The sequence below is a fragment of the Lipotes vexillifer genome, unplaced genomic scaffold (assembly GCF_000442215.2).
Source record: "Lipotes vexillifer unplaced genomic scaffold, Lipotes_vexillifer_v1.1 scaffold834, whole genome shotgun sequence".
Lineage (NCBI taxonomy): Eukaryota > Metazoa > Chordata > Mammalia > Artiodactyla > Lipotidae > Lipotes > Lipotes vexillifer.
This window is the reverse complement of record NW_006792311.1, coordinates 49,370-71,158: the sequence shown is the minus strand read 5'-3', so window position 1 is coordinate 71,158 and position 21,789 is coordinate 49,370. Positions and strand designations below refer to the sequence as shown.

The following is a 21,789-nucleotide window of genomic DNA, read 5'->3' as shown; positions in this document are numbered from 1 at the left end:
AATTTTGTCCCAGGCATCTTTAGGTATTGATCTGATGGCTTTATTCAACTTATTTTTGTTACCTCCTTGGCCCCGGGAAGGTTTTGAGTTTGTATCTCTTTTGTGTGGACTGGGTAGTCCTCCACATCTTGAACCCTTTGACTGGACTTCTCTTTGTCTTATTTCAAATTCAGCTTGGTACTTTCCCCTGCTTCTATTACTCTTCTTCCTTAGCCAGAAATTCCAATGAAATTTTTGGTATTGTCTGAAGAGAGAGAGACTTAACAAAAGTTGGAACTCCTGGAAATTGGGGGTTCCAGGAATCTCAAAAATTATTAAACCTGGTTATACCTGTGAGAATATGGCAGCCTGTCTTAACATAGATTAGTACAGTTTCTTAAAATATATATTTAAAGTTTTTAGAGTCATACTACTACAATAATAATTTTATAGATCTTGTTAGTATTATTTAAAAAGTAATAGTGAAATGGTCTTGTCTTTAGTATGTATACATAGTAGGAAAACAGATGCTGTAATTGGGTTATTATGCCACTAGGTGGCATGGTATTTTACTGTTTCCTTAAAGATATTTGTAATCATGTTTGTGCCCTGTTGAAGAGTATAATTTTTCCAACTCATTTAAAAAAATTTAGCACATTTATTACATATAAGAGACACTAAATATATTCTTTATTTTAACAAAGTACTTAGGTTTAAAAATTTGATGTTTTTCTTAACTGTTGATTGTTTATTTAATCATAAATCTTAGGTACAATTATACCCTGAGCTTTAAATTGATACCAAAACCCTCTTGAGAATTTGTCCTCATTTGTTCTCAATTTTGAGAATTCTGTTTGTCACTGATGATTTCCTTCATGGTGAAATATAAGTTATCCTTAAATATTATCTTAGTCCTACCTTACCTAAGGAAAAGTAGCAAAGAGAAAGAATGTTATAAATTCTTAATTTATTCTTAATTTTTAAATAAATCTGCCTTAATATTTAAAGAGCTCATCTTCTTTCTTTTCTGAGAATACAATATTTTAGCAGAATTTCTGACTTCTTCCTGATGATAGTACTATTCATTTCATGTCACTCACCATCTTAAAAAATTCTTACTGATTAGAAAAATCAAACTTTGGTTGCTACTTTATGAAGGAAAATAACTTGTTTTCTTGATAACAAGTTTATATTTAGTATAATGAAGTTTTAAAAATTTTATTAGGTCCTAAAATATCTAATATAAAATTTGAATTTTGGGGAGGAAGGTGGTTGTGGGTGGGAAGGTAAATAACTCGTGAAAAATAAAGGACTGTGTGTTATCTGTTTACTTTTATGGGAATGTTATTTAGCTCTGCTTCAGATACATTTAAGGATCTTTCTATTGAGCAACAATAATGAGTATAACATTTCAGAGTATGTAGCTTGTAATAATTTACTCTAGATAGAAAGTAAACTGAAGACAGAAAGACTTTTTAAAATCAATCAATGGGTGACTCAAAATATGTGCTGTAGAAATGTATGCACTTATGTACATATAAAAGCATTTTATACCCCTGAATTTGTGTATTTGCAGAATCTTGGACTTGTTAATACCACTTACTAACCGGGTCTGTGACACTGGGCCAAACAAAGTGAGTCCTGTGTACTCAGCAGTGTTTGGAGGGCATGAAGAGTGCCTAGAAATGTTGCTCCAGTCTGGCTACTGCCCAGATGCCCAGATGTGCCTCGTCTTCGGATTCAGTTCTCCCATGTGTATGGCTTTCCAAAAGGAGTATGTATATTTGCGGTATTTTTATTCTTTTTTGCTATATGGAGATGTATTTCCAAATGACTTTGTTTTGTGAAGCAATATGTCTTAGAGCTAAATTGGTAACTTAAAAAACAGACAAAAACAAAAGCCTTCTGTGATACACCTTGTTCAGTCAAACTATAATAAAAATTAGGTGATAATGTCAGATTTTTTTCCTTCTTTCTTTGGCTCTGGATTATATTTTTGGTGTAGCAATTTTAGAGCATACTTTCAATATATTAAAGTAAATGCAGGAATTCTCTGATATCCTTGGTCTTCAAAACAACTTAAGAATTAAAACAAACTTTAAGTTACACAATGAAAAAGGGCTGAAGATTTAATGTATAATGTGGTGACTGTAGTTATAATATGGTGACTGTATTATATAATTGAAATTTGCTAAGAGTACAACTTAAATGCTCTTAAAAAAAAAAGAGGTAAATATTTGAGGTGATGAATGTTTTCACAATGTATATGTATATCAAATCACCACATTATATACTTTAACTATCTTACAATGTTATTTGTCAGTTATACCTCAGTAAAGCTGGGAGGCAAAAAGATAAAAAAGAGTTAAAAATATCTTTGTCAAGTATGATATTGACTGTGTGTCAGGCTATTTATCATTTGAAATTTATATTTACAAGACTTGTTATGAACGTAAAATAAAACTTTAGTTTTCTAGATATTCTTGCATTTTTAATGTATTTGGTATGTAACGTTTTATTTCTGTAGGTCACACTCAGTTTAAAATTTTTTTTTTTTTTTTTTTTTTGTGGTACGCGGGCCTCTCATTGTTGTGGTCTCTTCTGTTGTGGAGCACAGGCTCCGGACGCGCAGGCTCAGCGGCTATGGCTCACAGGCCTAGCCACTCCGCAGCATGTGGGATCCTCCCAGACCAGGGCGCGAACCCGTGTCCCCTGCATCAGCAGGTGGACTCTCAACCACTGCACCACCAGGGAAGCCCTAAAATTTTTTTAAATATTTCTTTTGCTTATCTGCCATGATGCTGTGAGTAGAATAAATGAAGAATTAGTGATAGATTATTGATTAGATTCTGGCCAAGACTTGTCTATAAGACTCCTAAGGTTTTAAAATAGACGGTAAGAATAAGGCCATGTGTAAAAAAAGCCATATTGAGTAAAATCTGTCCATGCAATAATGGACTAAGTTGTGTAGGTAGTTGCTGTTGTTTTTTAATGACACAAAAGAGGTTGCAAGCTTACCTCAAATTTCATTGGCTTTCCTGAATTCACCATTATGGATTGCTAGCTATGACTTAATTTAAACATTTATCAAAAACTTATTTGCTAAGCTTTTCAGTCTCTACCATCTTGTAATATTTGCTGTGTAAAATAGTAGTTCATTTCATTTGTTCTGAATTTAAGCTTCTATGTATACACTGTACCCTGAGTATCTGGGGTTTTGGTTAATCTGAGTATCTGGGGTTTTGATTAATCTGAATATCTGGGATCCACTCTATGCATAACTTTCATGATTTCATGGTATACCTCCTTAGGTTTTGTCTTTATAAACAGAGGAGCCCTAATTATTTTAGTTTACCTCACTAGGGCTGTACTGATGACTTTAGTTGATTCATTTACCTTTCTCTGTACATATCTATCTACATTGTATTTTATTATTAGATCAGAATTGAATTTTTTTAATAAATTTATTTATTTTATTTAAATTTGGCTGCCTTGGGTCTCCGTTGCAGTGCGCGGGCTTTCTCTAGCTGTGGCGATTGGGGGCTACTCTTCGTTGAGGTGTGTGGGCTTCTCATTGCAATGGCTTCTCTTGTTGTGGAGCACAGGCTTTAGGTGCGTGGGCTTCAGTGGTTGTGGCACGGGCTTCAGTGGTTTTGGCACGTGGGCTCAGTAGTTGTGGCTCGCAGGCTCTAGAGCGCAGGCTCAGTAGCTGTGGCGCACGGGCTTAGTTGCTCCACAGCATGTGGGATTGTCCCGGACCAGGGATCGAACCCGTGTCCTCTGCATTGCCAGACGGATTCTTAACCACTGCGCCACCAGGGGAGCCCCTGAACATTTTTTTATTTGATCAGAATGTAATGGTTTTGTATAGTTTTGTATAGTTGTATGTCTGTGTGTCCAATATAACAATGATCTGTTTTAGTCTTCTTACTTTTGGAGGAATATTTTTGGTCCTGGTCACAGCAGCTAAGCTCATGCCTCATCATCTTATAAGTGTAGTTTAAATTAAACATATTAAACCATAGGAGTACCCCTGTTAACCCCGAAACACCTTAAAATTAATTTTTTCTGGCCTGAGAAATGAGGTAAATAGAACCCTGTGGAACAGAACATATGAGGGGAATCCTGGAGAAGAGAGAGCTGGAGAAGGGGTTCTCTTAATTCTGTGTACAAACCTGCATATGTCCAGAGCCCATTCAAGCTTTGAGTGCACCAGACAGACATTGAAAACAAGATTTGAACTATCACCCAAGTCTCAGGCCCCTGAATGGTACATTTCATGGGGCCAGACGCAAAGCAGCATAGCAAAGGCTTGAGAACTGAACCAGCAGTCTGTAGAGGTGAAAAAGAAATTGTAGTCTAAACCTAACTAGGTTATATGCCTGCTAAAATAAACAAATACAATCAGTATTATATTCAAAAGATTATAACAGGACCCAGGCCTAGAGTTTACACACAGTATTACTATTCGTAATGTCCAGGATACAGTCTAAAATGACTTGACATATGAAGAACCAGAAAATATGACCAGTTTTAGAGGGAAAAGACAATTAACAGGTGTCAACCCTGAGATGATCTAGATGTTGGAAATATTAAATAATTGAAGACAGCTATTATAATGGTGCTTAATGAAGTAAAAACACTTGAAATAAATGGAAAGGTAGATATTTTCAGCTGAGAAATAAAAACTAGAGCCAAATGGACTTTTTAAAACTGAGAAATATAAAATCTGAAATGAAAAATTAACTATATGAGCTCCATAGCAGAATGGAATTGACAGGAAAGAGTCAACTTGAAGATAGACCAATATAAATTATCCAAACAGAAGAACAGAGAAGACAACAACTTGGGGGACAAAAAGGAACAGAGCCTCAGGGACCTGAGAGACAGTATGACTGGGGTTGACCTTCATGTCATTAGGGTCCAGAAGGGAAGAGAAAGAGGTTGTGAACTGAAAATGGATGAAAACTTCCCAACATTGGATAAAGACGTAAGTTTTATAGATTTAAGAAGCTTAGCAAACCAAAGTAGGATAAACCCAAAGAAAAGCATGCTCACCAATAATCAAACTGCTGAAAACTAAAAGTAAAGAAGCAACAGTGTGGCGTATGGTGGTCTTTGGTCACAGACATGAGCTAACAAACTTTGTTTTTTTGCTACTCTTGGCAAATTTGCTCTGTAAAATGGCCCTGTAGAGCATAACTAAAATCTGCTTTGGTGGCTTTAAAAGGGCTTGTCAGATATTTTCTTTCACGTGGGAACTTGTAATTGGACCAAATGTATTTTTAATTAGTAAGTAGGTTTTCAGTAAGAAAAGTCACTGGAAAATACTATTTGTTAGTCTAAAGGAAAAAAGTCAAAATGTCAGAATATCTGTTTTATGAGGGTACATTCTCCTAGTCTTTCCAGTTGACTTTTTGTTTGCCTGGGCCCATGGCACTGTAGACTTAATTTTGATATATCTTTGCTGTTATTACCTACTCTATGGGGAATTTAGTTGACAGGCAAACATTTCCCAAAGGAATAAATCTAAGCAATGGTAGCATCATAATCACATATGCTCACATTTAATGTGTATAAAAATATAGTACATTGCACAATTTTTGGCACACAGAAAAATATCAAGGTTAATTCTCTTCATTTCTGGAGAAGAAATTCATTTTGCCATCCTCCATTTATCTAAAAAAGAGCATCAATTAAATTTTTAGTCTCTATATTATGTTTATGTAAGCTAACGTCTGGCTCTTAGTTTGCATGTCATCACTGTACATGTAATGTGAAAATCATTTGATTATTTTGGGACTCGGTGTAAAGCTGATCAAGCAAGAAAACTGTCATTCTCCTGGTAGGTTTTGTTTTAGTATATCAGAGGGTAATATAGCCAGTGTCTGCGGAAAAATATCGAAGTTGAAAAATTCATTAATTTTTAATTTCTTTCATTAAGTATGCATCTGAAAATTTGGATTCTCTATGGTTGCATACCTAAAATTAATTAAATTAATTACAATTTATAAAACAAGGACCGTGGACTAAATTTTCATTTAAAAGTAACTTTTTTGTGCTGTTTTTCCTTAACAAACAATGTTTGAATTTCCTATATTACATTTACCAATTATAAATAAGAATTTGCATTTTAGTCACAGTAATGATACCAGGGAACTTGGAAGACTCCATTTTCCAAAATTAATTATTATATATTCAAATTTTCAGAGAGTTGGTAATAGACAATGAGATAAGTTTAGTGGTATAAGTTTTGAAATTTCATTTTTATAGCAATGGTGTGTTGTTACAATAATGTTAGTTTGGTGTAAGATTGTTGTAGAAAGATTTAATCAGCACTTAACTGACTCCAGGTATTAATGAGACAAAAACTTTTGTTTTCTTATTTGTATGTTTTCTGGTATTTCTCAGAGATCTAGAAATTTAATACTTATGACCCTCCTTGCACTGTTGGCCTGTTATGTTCTAGTAAACATATCTGCTTTTACAAATAGTATAATTAATATCAAAAGGTGATGAAAATAATAAATATAAATAATGGCTCTGGGTTTTAAGTTTTCCCTTCTTTATTATTTTATTCAGCTGATTTAACTTTTTAGCTCAGGATTAGCATTCTGAAACATTTTTACTGGGTATCCCTTGGAGAGGATAAGCTTCCATTTGAAGCAGTGACCCTTAGCTCTTCTCACACTCCAAAGCATGATAGAAAGGTGTTTTGTCTCCTCCACCATCGTATAAAAGCATTCTTTGTCCTTTGGCGCTAACAAATTAACAGCTTTAGTGACATGAAGCCAGTCTTTCAAGGGCATAGCTGAGTAATTCAACTCAAATGAGGAAATAGAAGAAAAAGACTCCTTTAACTGGAATGGGTGGAAGAGGAGGGAAGTTGAGAATTTCAGGACAATTTGAACAAATATTAATGCCTTTTCTATATGAATGTAGAAAGAGATCCTGGCTTAACTGACCTGATTTTGTCTGTCTTTATAATTGATACTAATCGTTGTTATCCCATTAGTTTTGTAAAAACAATTGTGTGCATCCTTGTCATCATATCACACATGGATACATCTGACACAACCTAATGTTTTTATTTTATTTTCAGCTGATAGCTGAAAGCCATTCAGTAAAACTTATTATATGGCCTTTTGATGATTCAGCTGATAAGTTGGTTGGATATTTTGTTGGGCAATTGAAACTAAAATTCTCAAGATATTTACCTATTTCTATATGTTTAAAAGAAACCTTGTTAGCATGTTGAATTTCCTGTTAAGGTGTTTTTTTTATCTGGGCCTGTTTCTGTGCACATTTTTGAACTTCAAAGAGCAGTATGATGGAAAGTGTACATGCCTCCAGATAAGGTCTAGACATCGCATTTTTAGTTTTTAAACTCCTCTTTCTCCATGTCTTATGATTTTCACTGTTACATAATGTGGAATCTCTTAATGTGTCACAATTTGTTCTTGATATTTATGTTAAATGGGAGGGACTACTCTAGGACTTGATGAGTTTTTCCGATTTTCCATCAGGGCTTAAAAGAGAATTTGTATTAAATGTTAAGAGAAACACATGCATATGTCCATGTAGTTTACATTTTAACCAAAGTTTTATCTAAGCCTTAGGGTCTACTCTGCTTGCTCAATGACATACAATAATTAAGGTCATCATAGAGCACTGAAGTTGCTTGAGTTTCTGGAGCTTGTACATGTATCTGAGACCTTCTTAATATCCTTTGCAGAAGCTCAGGATATGCTGAGACAGTTTTATGATCCTCCAATTTATTTTGTGTTTATTATTCACCATATAAATGGTAGTTTTGTTGGAAAAGGGTTTATAGTGTAGCAGTAGGCAGTTTCATAAGCCTTTTAGGAGTATGCTCTTGTCCTTTCTAACACAAGGCAATGTGATAATTGGAAGAAGTTTAGACTGGGGTTTTCCAAAGTGTGTTTTGTAGAGTACGCATTCTATACATTGTTAATAGATAATACACAGGATTAAAAGGGTTCCTTAGTTAATTAAGTTTGGGAAACACAGGGTTAAGCAATGGTAATTAGATTTCTTTCCTGAAGGGCTTCTAAGAATTTTTCTTACGGTGTTATGTTTTATGAATTCCTAAGGGGGAATGAATCTACAAAAGTTTGAAAAATTTGGGAACATAGGATGAACTTTACAATAAATACACTATTGTTCCTGTGTTTACAGACTTTTGGGGCATTTTATACTCTCTTTATTAGGCTGTTTTCAGATTAACTATTGGATCCATTGCTTTAATTCTAAGGGTACTTCTTCTGAAAGGTATCTGGAGGTTGAAGAAAAACACTTGACCACATAAGTTGAAAATTTAAGTTCATCCTGTATTTGTCCTTTTATGGACTAGTGTATATTATAAAGTGTTTCTCAAATATTTTCATTATGGAGCCTTTTTCTTATAGATCATTTTTCAGGGACTAGTGTTCCATGGAACATACTTTGGGAAACATAGGTCTGGCCTTAAAATAATTCTCAATTTGACTGTTTCATGAAGTGTTTGGTTTTTATAATGTAGGAGAGATACTTCAGATATTTGCTGTATCATATTCACTGTTAGATTTTGGTTTGATATTATTATCCCAATTCTACCAATTACTAGCTTGACTAAGCTCCAGTTTTTGCATCTAGAGTGGAGATGATAATAAAACTTACTTTTTAGGGTGTTTGTGAAGATTAAGGCAAATCTTCGGTGTAACACATTTAACATACCATTTATTCTGGTACAGCATAAATACTCAATAAAGTTTGTTATTATAGGGAATTATGTGCACATGTTCCTCTCACATTTAGAGATGGATGGTTGGTTTATCTGTGGCCTTGTTCTTAAAATTTTCTTAGCATGAGCCACGTCTCGTTGCTATATTCGAAACTTGAATAAAAGCCTCTTGGTTTTGCAGTTTTATTCTAAACAGAAAAAAGGCTCTCTAGCTATCTGTAGCACTTAATCTAACAGGGTGGATTTAGGGCTCCCGTTTACCTTTGTATTCTATAGCAGAAAAACTGCTCTTTAAGAGCTAAAGTATCTATGGTTAGGCCATTGATGGTTTCAAATTGCTTGAGGGAAGAGTTTAGCCAGTCCCTGAATTGTACATGTAAACACAGATGCCTTGAAAATTAACAGTCTTCTTGAGAATTATGTATCACATTTGTAATGAGGCAATGTCTTGAGCTTTTCCCACTGTTTACGTACATGTTTACTGGAATGTGTTCAACAGTCCATATCATGTGTTGATTGTTCTGTAGTGGAATCAGCAAGTAATAACTGTAGTAATAACGAGAAGCTAGTTAAATGAGGTCGAAGTAGTTGAAATAAACCAATTATATTGGTTATAACTGTTTAGAACCATGGGTCAGAAGTATCAATATATCCTTTAGCATTTCTTGTAGTGCAGGACTGTTGGCAACAAATTCTTTCAGCTTTCCTGTATCTGAAAGCAGCCAGAAGAAAAAATACATGCATACAGGGCTCTTTTCAAGAACACTGATATGAATGATGGGAGTTTCCTGGAACAAATAGCAATATATGGTAGACAGACAACGAATTTACTAATTTTTATAAAGAAATTTAAGAATTATAGATTTTTCTAATTGCTATGCATATTATTAATAATAAAGAGAATTACCGTTTAATCTTTTAACTGAAGAAAAGAGCACAAATTGGAGAACAAATGAAATAGATTTACAAAAATTTACATGGGGTAGGTGACATTTTACTTATGTATATAGTGTTTTAACTGCCTTAAAACGTTGATTTCAGGTTCTATACATAAGTCCTCAGAAGTAGGAGGTCTCACATGACAATGGTTTAAATGTTTTATGTTCATTTTCTCTTATTTTTATGACTTCATTATTTAGAGTTCTATAATACTATGATTAATGAAATATTTCTTTTTTATTTCTAGTTATTTAAAATAGCATTAATGCCAGTTTCAGAGGGAGACTAATTTTATTCTTGCATATTTTCTTTCATAGTTGTGTGTGTAATGAACATATATGTTTATTGAGCTTTGTTACAGTTAAAATTATACCATAAACAGTTTTTAAAATGTGGTCACACAACCATCAGAATTGTAGTTTTTGATGACTGTGTCATATTTTGCACTTACTGCTCCTCTGTTAAACATTTAGGTAATTTCTGTTTTTTAAAAATTTGTTTTTAAAAAATTATAGGCAATACTATGGTTAATATATTTGTGCAAATAGGATATAATTTCTTTTTTATTTTGTCTCTTGGATAAATTCCCAGGATTTATGTTCATTATATTGTATTTTAATTTGTGTGGTATTTTACTTTACATATCATTTTATTTTACAAATACTTACATAATGCTAGTTCTGTGTGCCAGAAAGTTTAAGTAACTTGCTCAGAGTCACACAGCTAGCAAGTGGCTGAACACTCTGGCTCCAGTCTGTGCTCCTTATAACTTTGCTATGAAACCTCTTTTGATGCTTTTTTTTTTTTTTTTTTTTTTTTTTTTTTGCGGTACGTGGGCATCTCACTGTTGTGGCCTCTCCCATTGCAGAGCACAGGCTCCGGATGCTGGGCCGTAGCTCACGGGCCCAGCCACTCCGCGGCTTGTGGGATCTTCCCGGACCGGGGCATGAACCCGTGTCCCCTGTATCGGCAGGTGGACTCTCAACCACTGCACCACCAGGGAAGCCCTCTTTTGATGCATTTTGCCAATTAGCTCTCTCATAAAAGGGTTACACTTATTTTCAATCATTTTAACCACAACTTAGCAGTATTGGATGATAATGTTTTCTTTTTTAAAGTAACCAGTTCAATAGATATAAAATGATAACACATTTATTCTGTAAAACACTTTATAAAGAAGATTAATTAAAAAATCTAAAGCTGTAAGTTAAATTTTTGTTCATTAAAAAAAAGCTTTTCTATATGATTGCTTTTTACCATTAGAAATTTAAAAGTAAGAGGGAAATTGACTAAGCTATTGTTGAAGGAAGTGGTATCTTGGAGATTCCTAGACTGAATGATCTGTCTTTAGGGACCAGTCACATTGTTTTATTAACTTTGTTTAGCAAGTATTTTTGTATTATGGATACTTAATTGTGCAAAAAAATCACAATTTGAAAAGAGTTTTCTACTTGTCAATGATAATTTTAAAACTTAATTTATTTAAGATAAATGTTTTAAATTCTAAGGACAAGGCTTGTTCATAGTTGGAAACTAAAAACCATGCAGAATGCTGTAAATTAAAAAGTAGAACCCTCCCTTTCCTCTGGTCCCCTAGTCTCAATCCACTAGACATGTAAAAATCATCCACTATCCCATTTGCTATTCTTATTTTCCAGTTGTAACTACTGTTAACTTTGTAAGAATTATTTTTTTAATGTGAAAATCTAACTTCTCTTCTCTTCCCTTCCCTTCTTTTTCCTTCCTCCCTCCCTCCCTCCCTCCCTCCTTCCCTCCCTTCCTCCCTTCCTCCCTTCCTTCCTTCCTTTGTTTCTTTTTTGTGGTGGAGCTGTGACTTCTTTGGAATTGTGAATATCCTTTTGAAATATGGAGCCCAGCTAAATGAACTTCATTTGGCATACTGCCTGAAGTATGAGAGGTTTTCAGTATTTCGCTACTTTTTGAAGAAATGTTGCCCATTGACATCATGGAGCCACATATCTGAATTTATAAGTCATGCAGTTAAAGCACAGACAAAATATAAAGAATGGTTGCCATCTCTGCTGCTTGCTGGATTTGACCCACTGAATCTCCTCTGCAGTACTTGGTAAGAAATCCTCCCATGTGGACTTTACTCTTTTTGAGTGAGTGTACTACCTTTAATTTCCCCCAATTTCTTGAGATCCCTGTATTGGGAGGAGGTTGTTATTGTGTGTGTTTTGACTTTGATGGCTGGGTTGGGGTGAAGGAATTGGGGGGCTCTAATAGTGAGATTGAGTGTAAGGATAGAGTCCTGGAAAAAGGTTAGAGGTGGCTGGGAGTAGAAAGGAATGGGTGCCAGTGAACCCTCCTGAGAGGGTTATTTCTTCTACTTAGGCCATCCTCACGCTGCTCTTAAAATGTCTGTGACAGAATGGTTGTAGCTGCTTTGGAGATTTCTAGCATCCCTTAGTCAACTAGATTGAATACTCCTATCCTATAGCAACTTGTCTACTTGAACTTAATCTCCCTCAATAAATACTGATTTCTGAAGTAGCTGAGTAAATAACTCTTTACCTCAAGTGGTTTCTCAGAAGGGCATCCACTATGAGTGATTATATGAAAGTTGAGTCAGAAATTTTCTAGGGCAAAAGGATAAAAACGGTTTTACCAACCTTTTCAAGAGTTATGTGTCTAGATGGACCAAGAAGGTAATTGTAGCCGTGAGAGAACTCTTTTGGCCTGATAATTCGAGTCAAATGAGGAAATAGAATAAAAATCTCTAGGAATATAAAGAACATAAAAATTAAATGTATTTTATGAAATTTCAATGAAACATCTAGAAGATTTCTTTTTTGTGCTTCAAAAATTACCATTTACCAAAATAATGTTTAGACAAATACTGAGATTTTGGATTTCAGCAGAAAAGTGCTCTGATATTTTGTTATTTAAATTTTGCTTTTCAAAAGAGGTCCTCTTTGGTATTCATGCAGGCAACACTAGTGGTTCCTACTTGTAAATTTTGTTTGCATTTCTGGGACTCTATCTTCTGCCTGGTGGCTTCTCCATCTGTAAGTGAAGAACATATCTTTGTTTGGCAGGATCCCAGTATCTCACCTTTTTATTATGTCTGCCATAATATAGAATTCAAGAATTTTCACTAAGCAGAGGTTTTATGCTTAGGACTATCATCCCTTTCTGATACTAAATATTTCAGATATGTGGCTTGTGAGGAAAAACTGCTTTCTGGTAGGTGGTTTGAGGAATATAGAAGTAAAGCAAAGTTTAGATACATGTTCTGATCTCCACTTTACTTTTTGTTTATAGTTTACAGTGGTTTGAGTACCCGATTGTATTTACTTCTGTCTCCAACAGCTGATTAATACATAGTTATCTGTCAGATCACTCACTGTTGCAATTCCCTCTATACCATTTCAATAAAATTTTACAAAAATCCATTGTATTTTTAGATAACTGAATGAGATTTAAAAATTATTGAAAATTCATTGAGAAATCGAATTTTTAAAAGTTATTTGTGCATGTTTATTTGTCCTAACAAATCCCCTTTTACATGTGCACACACACACACTCGGTACTGAGATAGAAACGCTCACTAATGAATGCTATATCTAGCTATTAACAAAGCTATTTAAGTACCCTTAACTTTTTACTTAGTGAATTTTATTGTTGTGTCTGGGCTCCTGACAGCTAACAGCAGTTACCCCTCACCGTTCTAGGATTCACTCCCCAAAATGCTACTGTAAATCCAACCAGCACGTTAGATAGCTGTGGGCTGACAGTGTGTTCCCTTTCCCCTGTCACTTCACTTAGTGCTTATTCCCAAGGCACCCACTTTCTTCTCAGCCATGCCTCTTGTGTTTTCCTACTGAAGATACTAACTCGACTCCATATTACTTGCCCATTACTTTCAGCCTTCATGCTCCATTCTGGTTTCTAATTTCTTTAACCAACACTTAAAAAATTGCCTGATACACAGTAGGTACTATTTTCTTTTTTTTTTTTTTCGCGGTACGCGGGCCTCTCACTGTTGTCGCCTCTCCCGTTGCGGAGCACAGGCTCCGGACGCGCAGGCTCAGCGGCCATGGCTCACGGGCCCAGCCGCTCTGCGGCATGTGGGATCTTCCCAGACCGGGGCACGAACCCGTGTCCCTGGCATCAGCACGCGGACTGTCAACCACTGCGCCACCAGGGAAGCCCTATTTTAAGTTCTTTACTATTAACTCATTTAATATAAAACATAGTAGATACCATTATCCATATTTTATAGAGGAGGGAATTAAGGCACAAAGTATTTAACATACTTGCCCAAGCTCACACAGCTAGTTAGTGCAAGAGCTTAGGTTTGGACTCAGGCTGTCTAGTAGTGTAGCTCATGTCTGTCTTTGTAACCCCTGTGCTATGCTGCCTTAGCCCTGTGTATCCCCAGGGATATGGTAGTTTTTAATCACTTAATTTTAGGTACCTTAATCCCTTGCCTAACCTAGGGGGATCTGGGCCAACTTTTTTTGCTCTTTCCTACTCCTAAGTTAGGAAGAACCTATTCAGGGAAAAAATTAAATGTATCTTCTTTTCCTTTCCTCCTCAGACAACTACATAGACTGCTGGAAGGAAAGGGAATTTGCTTTATCCTCCCAAAAGGCTTTGTAAAATATACTCTCCCATCCCTAGTTCTTATACAGGGTTCCCTTCCCCCCACGTGACTAGCCCATTTGAGAATTTTTGTGGTAATAAGCCACTGGGTTTGTGTTATATTTATTGGATGTATTAGGATAGAAAAAAGTTAATAAATAGTAAACTACAAATTATTTTGTAGTAAATTGTAAAACTTGAGCTATTTGAATTGAGAATGCCAGTTGCATACATTTTACTCTGAAGGAGTAACTTTAGTCACTTTATATTCATTAGAAAAAATACGATGGAAAATTTCACTTTAGCAATAAAAATGCTTAACATGGTCAAATTTTTGCTTACTGATCTTTTATTGAATAAATAACGCAAGTGTTTACGCTGAATGTGATGAATGTTTTGCTTTCTTTGATCAAATTTACATTCAAAGAGCTGTTATAAAATAATTATCCCATAAAAACGCCAATATGTTGTTAAAGTGGATTTTGGTTATATCTTATTTATATAACATATAAGTCTGTTGCTTAATCTTTGTCATGTAAATTATAAACGTGTTTTCTAGGTATTGGTTGTCTTAAACAGTCTTTAAAGATGTATCTGGCTGAATAATTGCCTGTCACAATATAATCTGCAAAGTTGAAATATTTTTTCAGCTTTAAATGCAAGACTAGGTTTCCCTCACACCCCCAATACAGTAGATGAATGACAGAAAGTAAATGTTATCTGTGCATTTAGTTGATTAACTGTCACTGGTTTATGATTGTACAACTGCTTTGTACAATGTAACGGTCAATGTAGTACAGTAACAATACATTTTCAGTGCCATTATCAGCATTGGTAAAATAAACTCAACATTATATTAACTAAAGCTGTGTAAACAGATTTATTTCTTGTGTGTGTGTTTAGATAACTGCACAAAAATGACTTTGTTTTTGGTCACAGTGAGACAGCACATTAAGGTAGAAAAATGAAACCATTAAAAAAGAAACTAGCAACCAGAACCAAGTAACCTTTAGTGTGGGGTTCCTAGAAAGTGAAGGAGGTTGTTTGCATTTGAATATGTTTTATCATTTCACTTATTCTCAGTATTTTCTGATAAATCGTGACTTCACTGAGAACTTTTTGAGAAGTAAAATGTTTCCCAAAGCATTTGTGCTACAGTTTAAGTTCTTCCTTATATAAGTTTGCATATTAGAGAATTAAGATTTTAGGAAATAATTTTCATACTCTCTAATCAGTCATTTCAAGGATACTTTGACCCTGAATTATGAGAAATAAGTTGTCTTTGAGATGACAGGTTTAGAGTATTATTCAGTTTCTTTACTTCTATTTTTCCCTTCTTTTGTCCTTGCTCAGTAATGTCTCCAAAAAAGTGACCTTGAAAAGAATTTCTGTTTTTGAAGTAATCACCAGAGACCCTAATGATTTTATTTTTCGTCAAACAATGTGATGGTAGGGGAGTATCTAGTTGAGTACAAAATAAGTATCTTGTTAGAATTTAGAGTTCTCTTTAAGCTTTGACTAAATTTCATGTGTACAATTTTATAAGGCCCACTGAAAATGTAATACTGAAAATTTCAAACCAGTTCTAGTAATATCAAATATTTATATAACATTATAGTTTTAAAAGTCTGTTTACTATATTGTCTCCATTATTTTCATGAATAGTCCCCTAAAATAGGTAGGTTAAGTGTTATTCTCATTTTAGAGACCAGGATCTAGGGCTTAAAGAATTTAGGCAACATGTGTGTAAGTGGTAGAGGTGATGTTAGAAATCAGAGCTTTTCTTGGGTCAGTGCTCTTTCTATTAGGATTCAAGTGCTTATAAAATTTGGGAAGTCTCTTTTGGGTGGATTGGTAGGAAATATGACATTATTTTAAAAAAATAGAAGGAGAACTGCTTGTCTTCAACAACTTCTTTCAGTTCTTAAAGACAAAGCTTATTCTGATATGTCCTTTAGAGCCGTATCTACAATATAATGGGAAAGGTTCTTATAGGAGAACAGTTGTAGTACATCTCTGAGAGCTGGTCAGAAACAAGCCATCTCTCTCATGCACTCAGTTTAGGGACAGCTTTGGGTGTTTGGGCTTTATCCTTTCAGAACTGTTAAATTATATGTCTGTGAGGATGACCAATCTAGATTTGGCAAGATGGTCCATTTGGGAGGAAATAATGGCAAATACACTAATGACAGTGACACTGAATCTGTCTTTTCTTACCACTGCTGCTGAGGAATGGGAAGGAAAATTCCTACCCTCTGTAAGAGTAGAAACTCCTTTTGTCATCCATTGGACAACAACATGCACAGTCACTTGAGTTTCCTGTAGCAACTATAGCTGATATTTCATGTCCACTGAACTTGCCTCTAGTTTCATGAATATTTTCTATGCTGCAGTTCTCTGTCTGCCTTACATATCAAGATGTTGTAAGAATAGGTTATGTGGTGTTTGTTTTCAGGGTGAACCTTGGTGTATTTTGTGTCTAATTTTGTGTTAATATCTTGCCAATATAGGATTGACTCAATCAGCGATGACATCCTTATCTTCACTTTGGAGTTTACTAATTGGAGGAGGCTTCCTCCAGCTGTTGAAAAGATGCTCTCTGCTCGTGCCTCAAACTCCTCTTGGGCTCTACAGCAACATATTGGTAAGAAAGCACAATTTTCAAATACACTTCACTACCTTTTCTTTTCTTCCTTCCTTAGCTATGTTGTAATTTTAAGTGATAAGTCATTGGAGAACATATATTAAATTGGGCATCATTTGCATTTTCTTTTTTAAAAAATCTATTTATTTATTTTTGGCTGCGTTGGGTCTTCGTTGCTATACACAGGCTTTCTCTAGTTGCGGTGAGCAGGGGCTACTCTTCACTGTAGTGTGTGGGCTTCTCATTGTGGTGGCTTCTCTTGTTGCAGAGCATGGGCTCTAGACGCTCAGGCTTCAGTAGTTGTGGCACACTGGCTCAATAGCTGTGGCACATGGGCTTAGTTGCTCTGCAGCATGTGGAACCTTCCCAGACCAGGGCTCGAACCCGTGTCCCCTGCATTGGAAGGCGGATTCTTAACCACTGCGCCACCAGGGAAGTCCCCTGCATTTTCTTTATGTGGAGAAAGGATGGGACTGTGAGGGAGGTCATAGTAATTTCCTTCAACAAAAATCATATGTGGATTTATAAGTTTAGCCTAAGGAGCGTATAAAGAATAGCAGGTGTTTACTGATATTTTAATGATATCCTTTTATTTTTCAGTAAGGGTTACACAAACGAAATTGAGTCCTAAAAATCTTGTTAGTGAACATTTAATTTGTGGTTAGAAAAATGCTAAATGAATTTTCCTCTTTGGAGTGTGTGTTGATTTGTGTTCTCTATAGTATTTATCATCTCTAAAAGGAAGTATCACTATTCTTTATCATTATCTTTTCTTACTGAATGTATGCCAGTGTGTTGGTAAGATATAACTATGGAGGTGAGCTGGGTGGAAATTCTGTGAATTGATTGATATTTTAAATTACTATTTTAAATTATCAGTTTACCCTCACTTTAAAAAAAAGTTTTTATTATCAGTTTACCCTCACTTTAAAAAAAAGTTTTTAAGCTAGTTAAAAAAAATAAAGAGGATACAGTAGAAGATTTTACACAAGGAAACCAGATTAAACTAAACTTAATATATGCACAGTTTCTATTTACTTATTCAGATTTATTTTAATCTATTTTGTTAACCAGTTTATGTCTTAAGTTAGGAAAATTATTTCTTCACTGCTATTTTTACATGAAATGTGACTCTTCATAAAACATATTGAATAGGTTTTTAACAAGTGAACTTACACATATGTAGAAATGTCTTCTAATTTCTTGGAAGATTACATTTAAGTAAATATTCTCAATCAAAAAAAGACATTCAGGAAAATATGCTCTTGAACTGAGGTGTATTCAAACTGTCAGTGAGGTTTCTTGTTGAAGAAGTATAATCTGGAAGTCTCTGAGCCTTCCAGGACAGAATTTCTTTAATGATAATGTTAGAAAACTCACATGCATATGAGAATTGCATCTGCTTTTGCTAAGTATGTATGTGCAGTGGTAGAGAGGAAGTATCTTTTTCTTAATTGATAAAATATGGGGCAATGGATTTGGGAACAAAAAGTCAAAAAGAAGGAGAATATGCCAAATGGGAAGATTATTGCAACCTATCAATTAGTAAAGATATGTGAGAGTTTACCTTGAAGACTCTAACATATGGCAAGTTTGTCCAGATGAAGGTAAGAATTGTGCATGAGTACATTATCCTGCAGTAAACTAAATCCATCAAGGGCTTCTTGTTTAATTAGGCACTAGGTAGAGCTTGTGTAGGATAATAATCATCATCTCTTAAGAGGATTTTATTTTGGCTGACAAGAGCCTTTTTCAAAGGTATTAATGTAGCTAATGCTTTTCTGGTCTATTTCTCTTGCCAAGGCCTCTTTTCTTGGTTCCAGTCCCATATATCCAACTGACTTTTGGACATCTCCACTTGGTGTCCCACATTCTGACATATCCAGAATTTGAATTTATCACTTTTCCTACAAATCCTGGTGTTCCTTCTGTTTCCTGGTTCAGGATGTGAGGTGGTTTGGGAGTGCTGTTTACCAAGAAAGTGAGTTATCCCTGGCAGCTCTTTGTTATTTGTTTCATCCATAGCGGAGGTTTCAACAGGGGTGATTTTGCCCCCCCACAGGGGATATTTTGGTTGTCACAATTGGTAGGGGTGCTATTGCCATCTAGGGGATAGAGGCCAGGGAAGTTCTGCTAAATATGCTACAGTGCACACGACAGCCCCCCATAGCAAAGAGTTACCTGGCCCGAATGTCACTAGTGCTCAGGTTGAGAAACCCTGATCCACCTTGACTCTTGCATTGTCCAGTGTTACAAAGGCCTTTTATTCCTATACCAGGAAGACTTTTTAACCCTGTTCTTATTGCAAACTACTTAGGAAACACTTGTGTTCTTCCTCTTAGTTATATAGGTCTCTCAGAATATTCTTGGTTCCTCTTCTGCAGGTAATGGGAGCCATTACAATGCTAGATTTTAGTAAGGCTGGAAAGAAAAGGTATGCCCATCTACTCAGTTGCCTGAGTTTCAAATGGGATTGTGATTCTCTTCCTTTCTGTAGTTCAAGGCTGTCTTGATGGTACCCAGCTCCCCTTTTTTCTTCAATTTTCAGGACATTATCTGTACTCTCCCCTCCTTTATTTGGATTTTGAGTTGAGGATTTCTAGTAAGCAAAAGCATGACCAGGGTTTTAATACCAATGGGAGTGAGCGCAGAAAAACAATTTGATTACCTCTTTACATGTATGGCAGTCTTGCTTTCACCTCACTTTCTCCAGTAACTTATCATGGTATTAAAAACTGCCTTATCAATATATATATATATATATATATATATATTGTGTGTGTGTGTGTGTGTGTGTGGTACGCGGCCTCTCACTGCTGTGGCCCCTCCCGCCATGGAGCACAGGCTCCGGACACGCAGGCCCAGCGGCCATGGCTCACGGGCCCAGCCACTCCATGGCACATGAGATCCTCCTCCCGGACTGGGGCACGAACCCGTGCCCCCTGCATCCGCAGGCGGACTCTCAACCACTGCGCCACCAGGGAAGCCCTCAATATATTTCTTTAAATTTTTTGGAAAAGATGCTTCTTGTGGCTCTGCCACTATTTGTAAGCCCCTAGATAATTTCAGCTCCCTAGCTTCTTTATTTATTTATTTTTTTGCGGTACGCAGGCTCTCACTGCTGTGGCCTCTCTCGCTGTGGAGCACAGGCTCCGGACACGCAGGCTCAGCGTCCATGGCTCACGGGCCCAGCCACTCAACAGCATGCGGGATCCTCCCGGACCGGGGCACGAACCCGCGTCCCCTGCATCGGCAGGCGGACCCTCAACCACTGTGCCACCAGGGAAGCCCCCCTAGCTTCTTTAGGTATACCAGTATCTATCCCAAGGGAAAGATTTTCTACTTTCTTTTCCTAAGCCCTTTTCAAGTCTTGGAGATGCCTTATACTCAAAATTCTCCTTTCCTCTCCCTTTTCCTCCTTAAGGGACTAGCAGCTTGCCCTTATAAATAAAAAAGACAACCAGTCTTGCTGTTCACCTTTTAATCATTAAGTCAGATTTGTCTTCAAAAGTTCTTTTGCTTTAGGAAGGAAATGTATACCAGGTATAATTTACTGACTGGTTGCAGTTAACAATTTTTTGATCATGTGCCTATATATACTTCTTAGAAACATCAGTTTAACCGCACATAGCAATAGACTTCTTAATCAAAAAATTTGCCAGCCCCTGCCCAACTGACCAAGATCAAGTCTAGGTAATTAATTATGTTCTTATGGATAAAAACACTTGGCTTTAGTTCATCCTGAACCTTTAATGATCAAATATGAACAATTCTATCCAGAGAATTACGTGGATCTGGATCGTACAAAGGATCCTGTAATGGCTCCTTGAAACTCTCTTGATCTATTCATTTCAGTGTTCCTCTGCTTTGTTCTAAACAGGATTTAAATCAGTTTATACATATAGATTATCACAAAACAGTAAAACAGAAGTTAAAAGTGAAAGCAGGGACTTCCCTGGTGGTCCAGTGGTAAAGAATCCTTCCAATGCAGGGGACGCGGGTTCGATCCCTGGTTGGGGAGCTAAGATCCCACATGCCGCGGGGCAACTAAGCCCACGTGCCACAACTTCTGAGCCCGTACGCCTCAACGAGAGAGCCGTTGTGTCACAAACTACAGAGCCCATGCGCACCAACTAGAGAGAGAAAAAACCTGCATGCCACAACTAGAGAGAAGCCTGCATGCTGCATTGAAGAGCCTGCAACAAAATATCCTGTGTGCCACAACGAAGATATGACGCAGCCAAAAATAAAAAACAAATAAATAAATTAAATATTTTTTTTAAAAAGTGGAAGCAGAAGAAAAATATGGAGTCAGGGAAAGCTTATCATGGTAATCTGAAACTTGTCTATGGATACTCTGCAAATTTGGCTCTGACTGAGCTCTCTAGTTCTTGACACTAGGTTACAGAGTTCATAAGATAAAACAAACTCATTGCTCAGAAGTACAGATGTTCTTGGATGTTGTGATGGACAGTTTCCTAGGCAACATCTTGGTAGCCATGGCTTCTTGGAATTTTATGTTACCAGTCTTCAGTGTGGACTGTTGCTGTCATGCCAAGGTGTAATTCAATAAAAGTAGTTCTTAAGTGGGCCCTGGTTCTCAGGTCTCTGTTGCTCTGACTTGACCAGGGCTAGATTTATAATATCTGGAGAGATGGATGACCTGTGTGCACTTTTGAGCAGTTCTCTCTAAATATTGTAACACTCCACTCAATTTTTAATAAGCAGTAGTGAGCAGTGAGTTCAAAATTAGACTACCTAAGAAGTATCAGAGTGTAGCTATTTTGTCTTGCAGATTGAGTTGAGAACACAGTTTTAAGAGACAGTTGATCTCTCTCTTTTTTTTTTTTTTTTTTTTTTTTTTTTTTTTTTTTTT

The 21,789-nt window shown here is 36.0% G+C and overlaps 1 protein-coding gene across 1 annotated transcript in view; it reads left to right on the top strand.

Moving 5' to 3' along the window:
* ASB3 (ankyrin repeat and SOCS box containing 3) overlaps positions 1 to 21,789 on the top strand; it is a 91,208-nt gene that overhangs the window by 60,550 nt on the left and 8,869 nt on the right. The window contains exons 7-9 of the mRNA XM_007465485.1: positions 1,556 to 1,753; positions 11,490 to 11,747; positions 16,780 to 16,913. Of these exons, the coding sequence (XP_007465547.1) occupies positions 1,556 to 1,753; positions 11,490 to 11,747; positions 16,780 to 16,913 (590 nt within the window). The remainder of the gene's footprint in view (positions 1 to 1,555; positions 1,754 to 11,489; positions 11,748 to 16,779; positions 16,914 to 21,789) is intronic.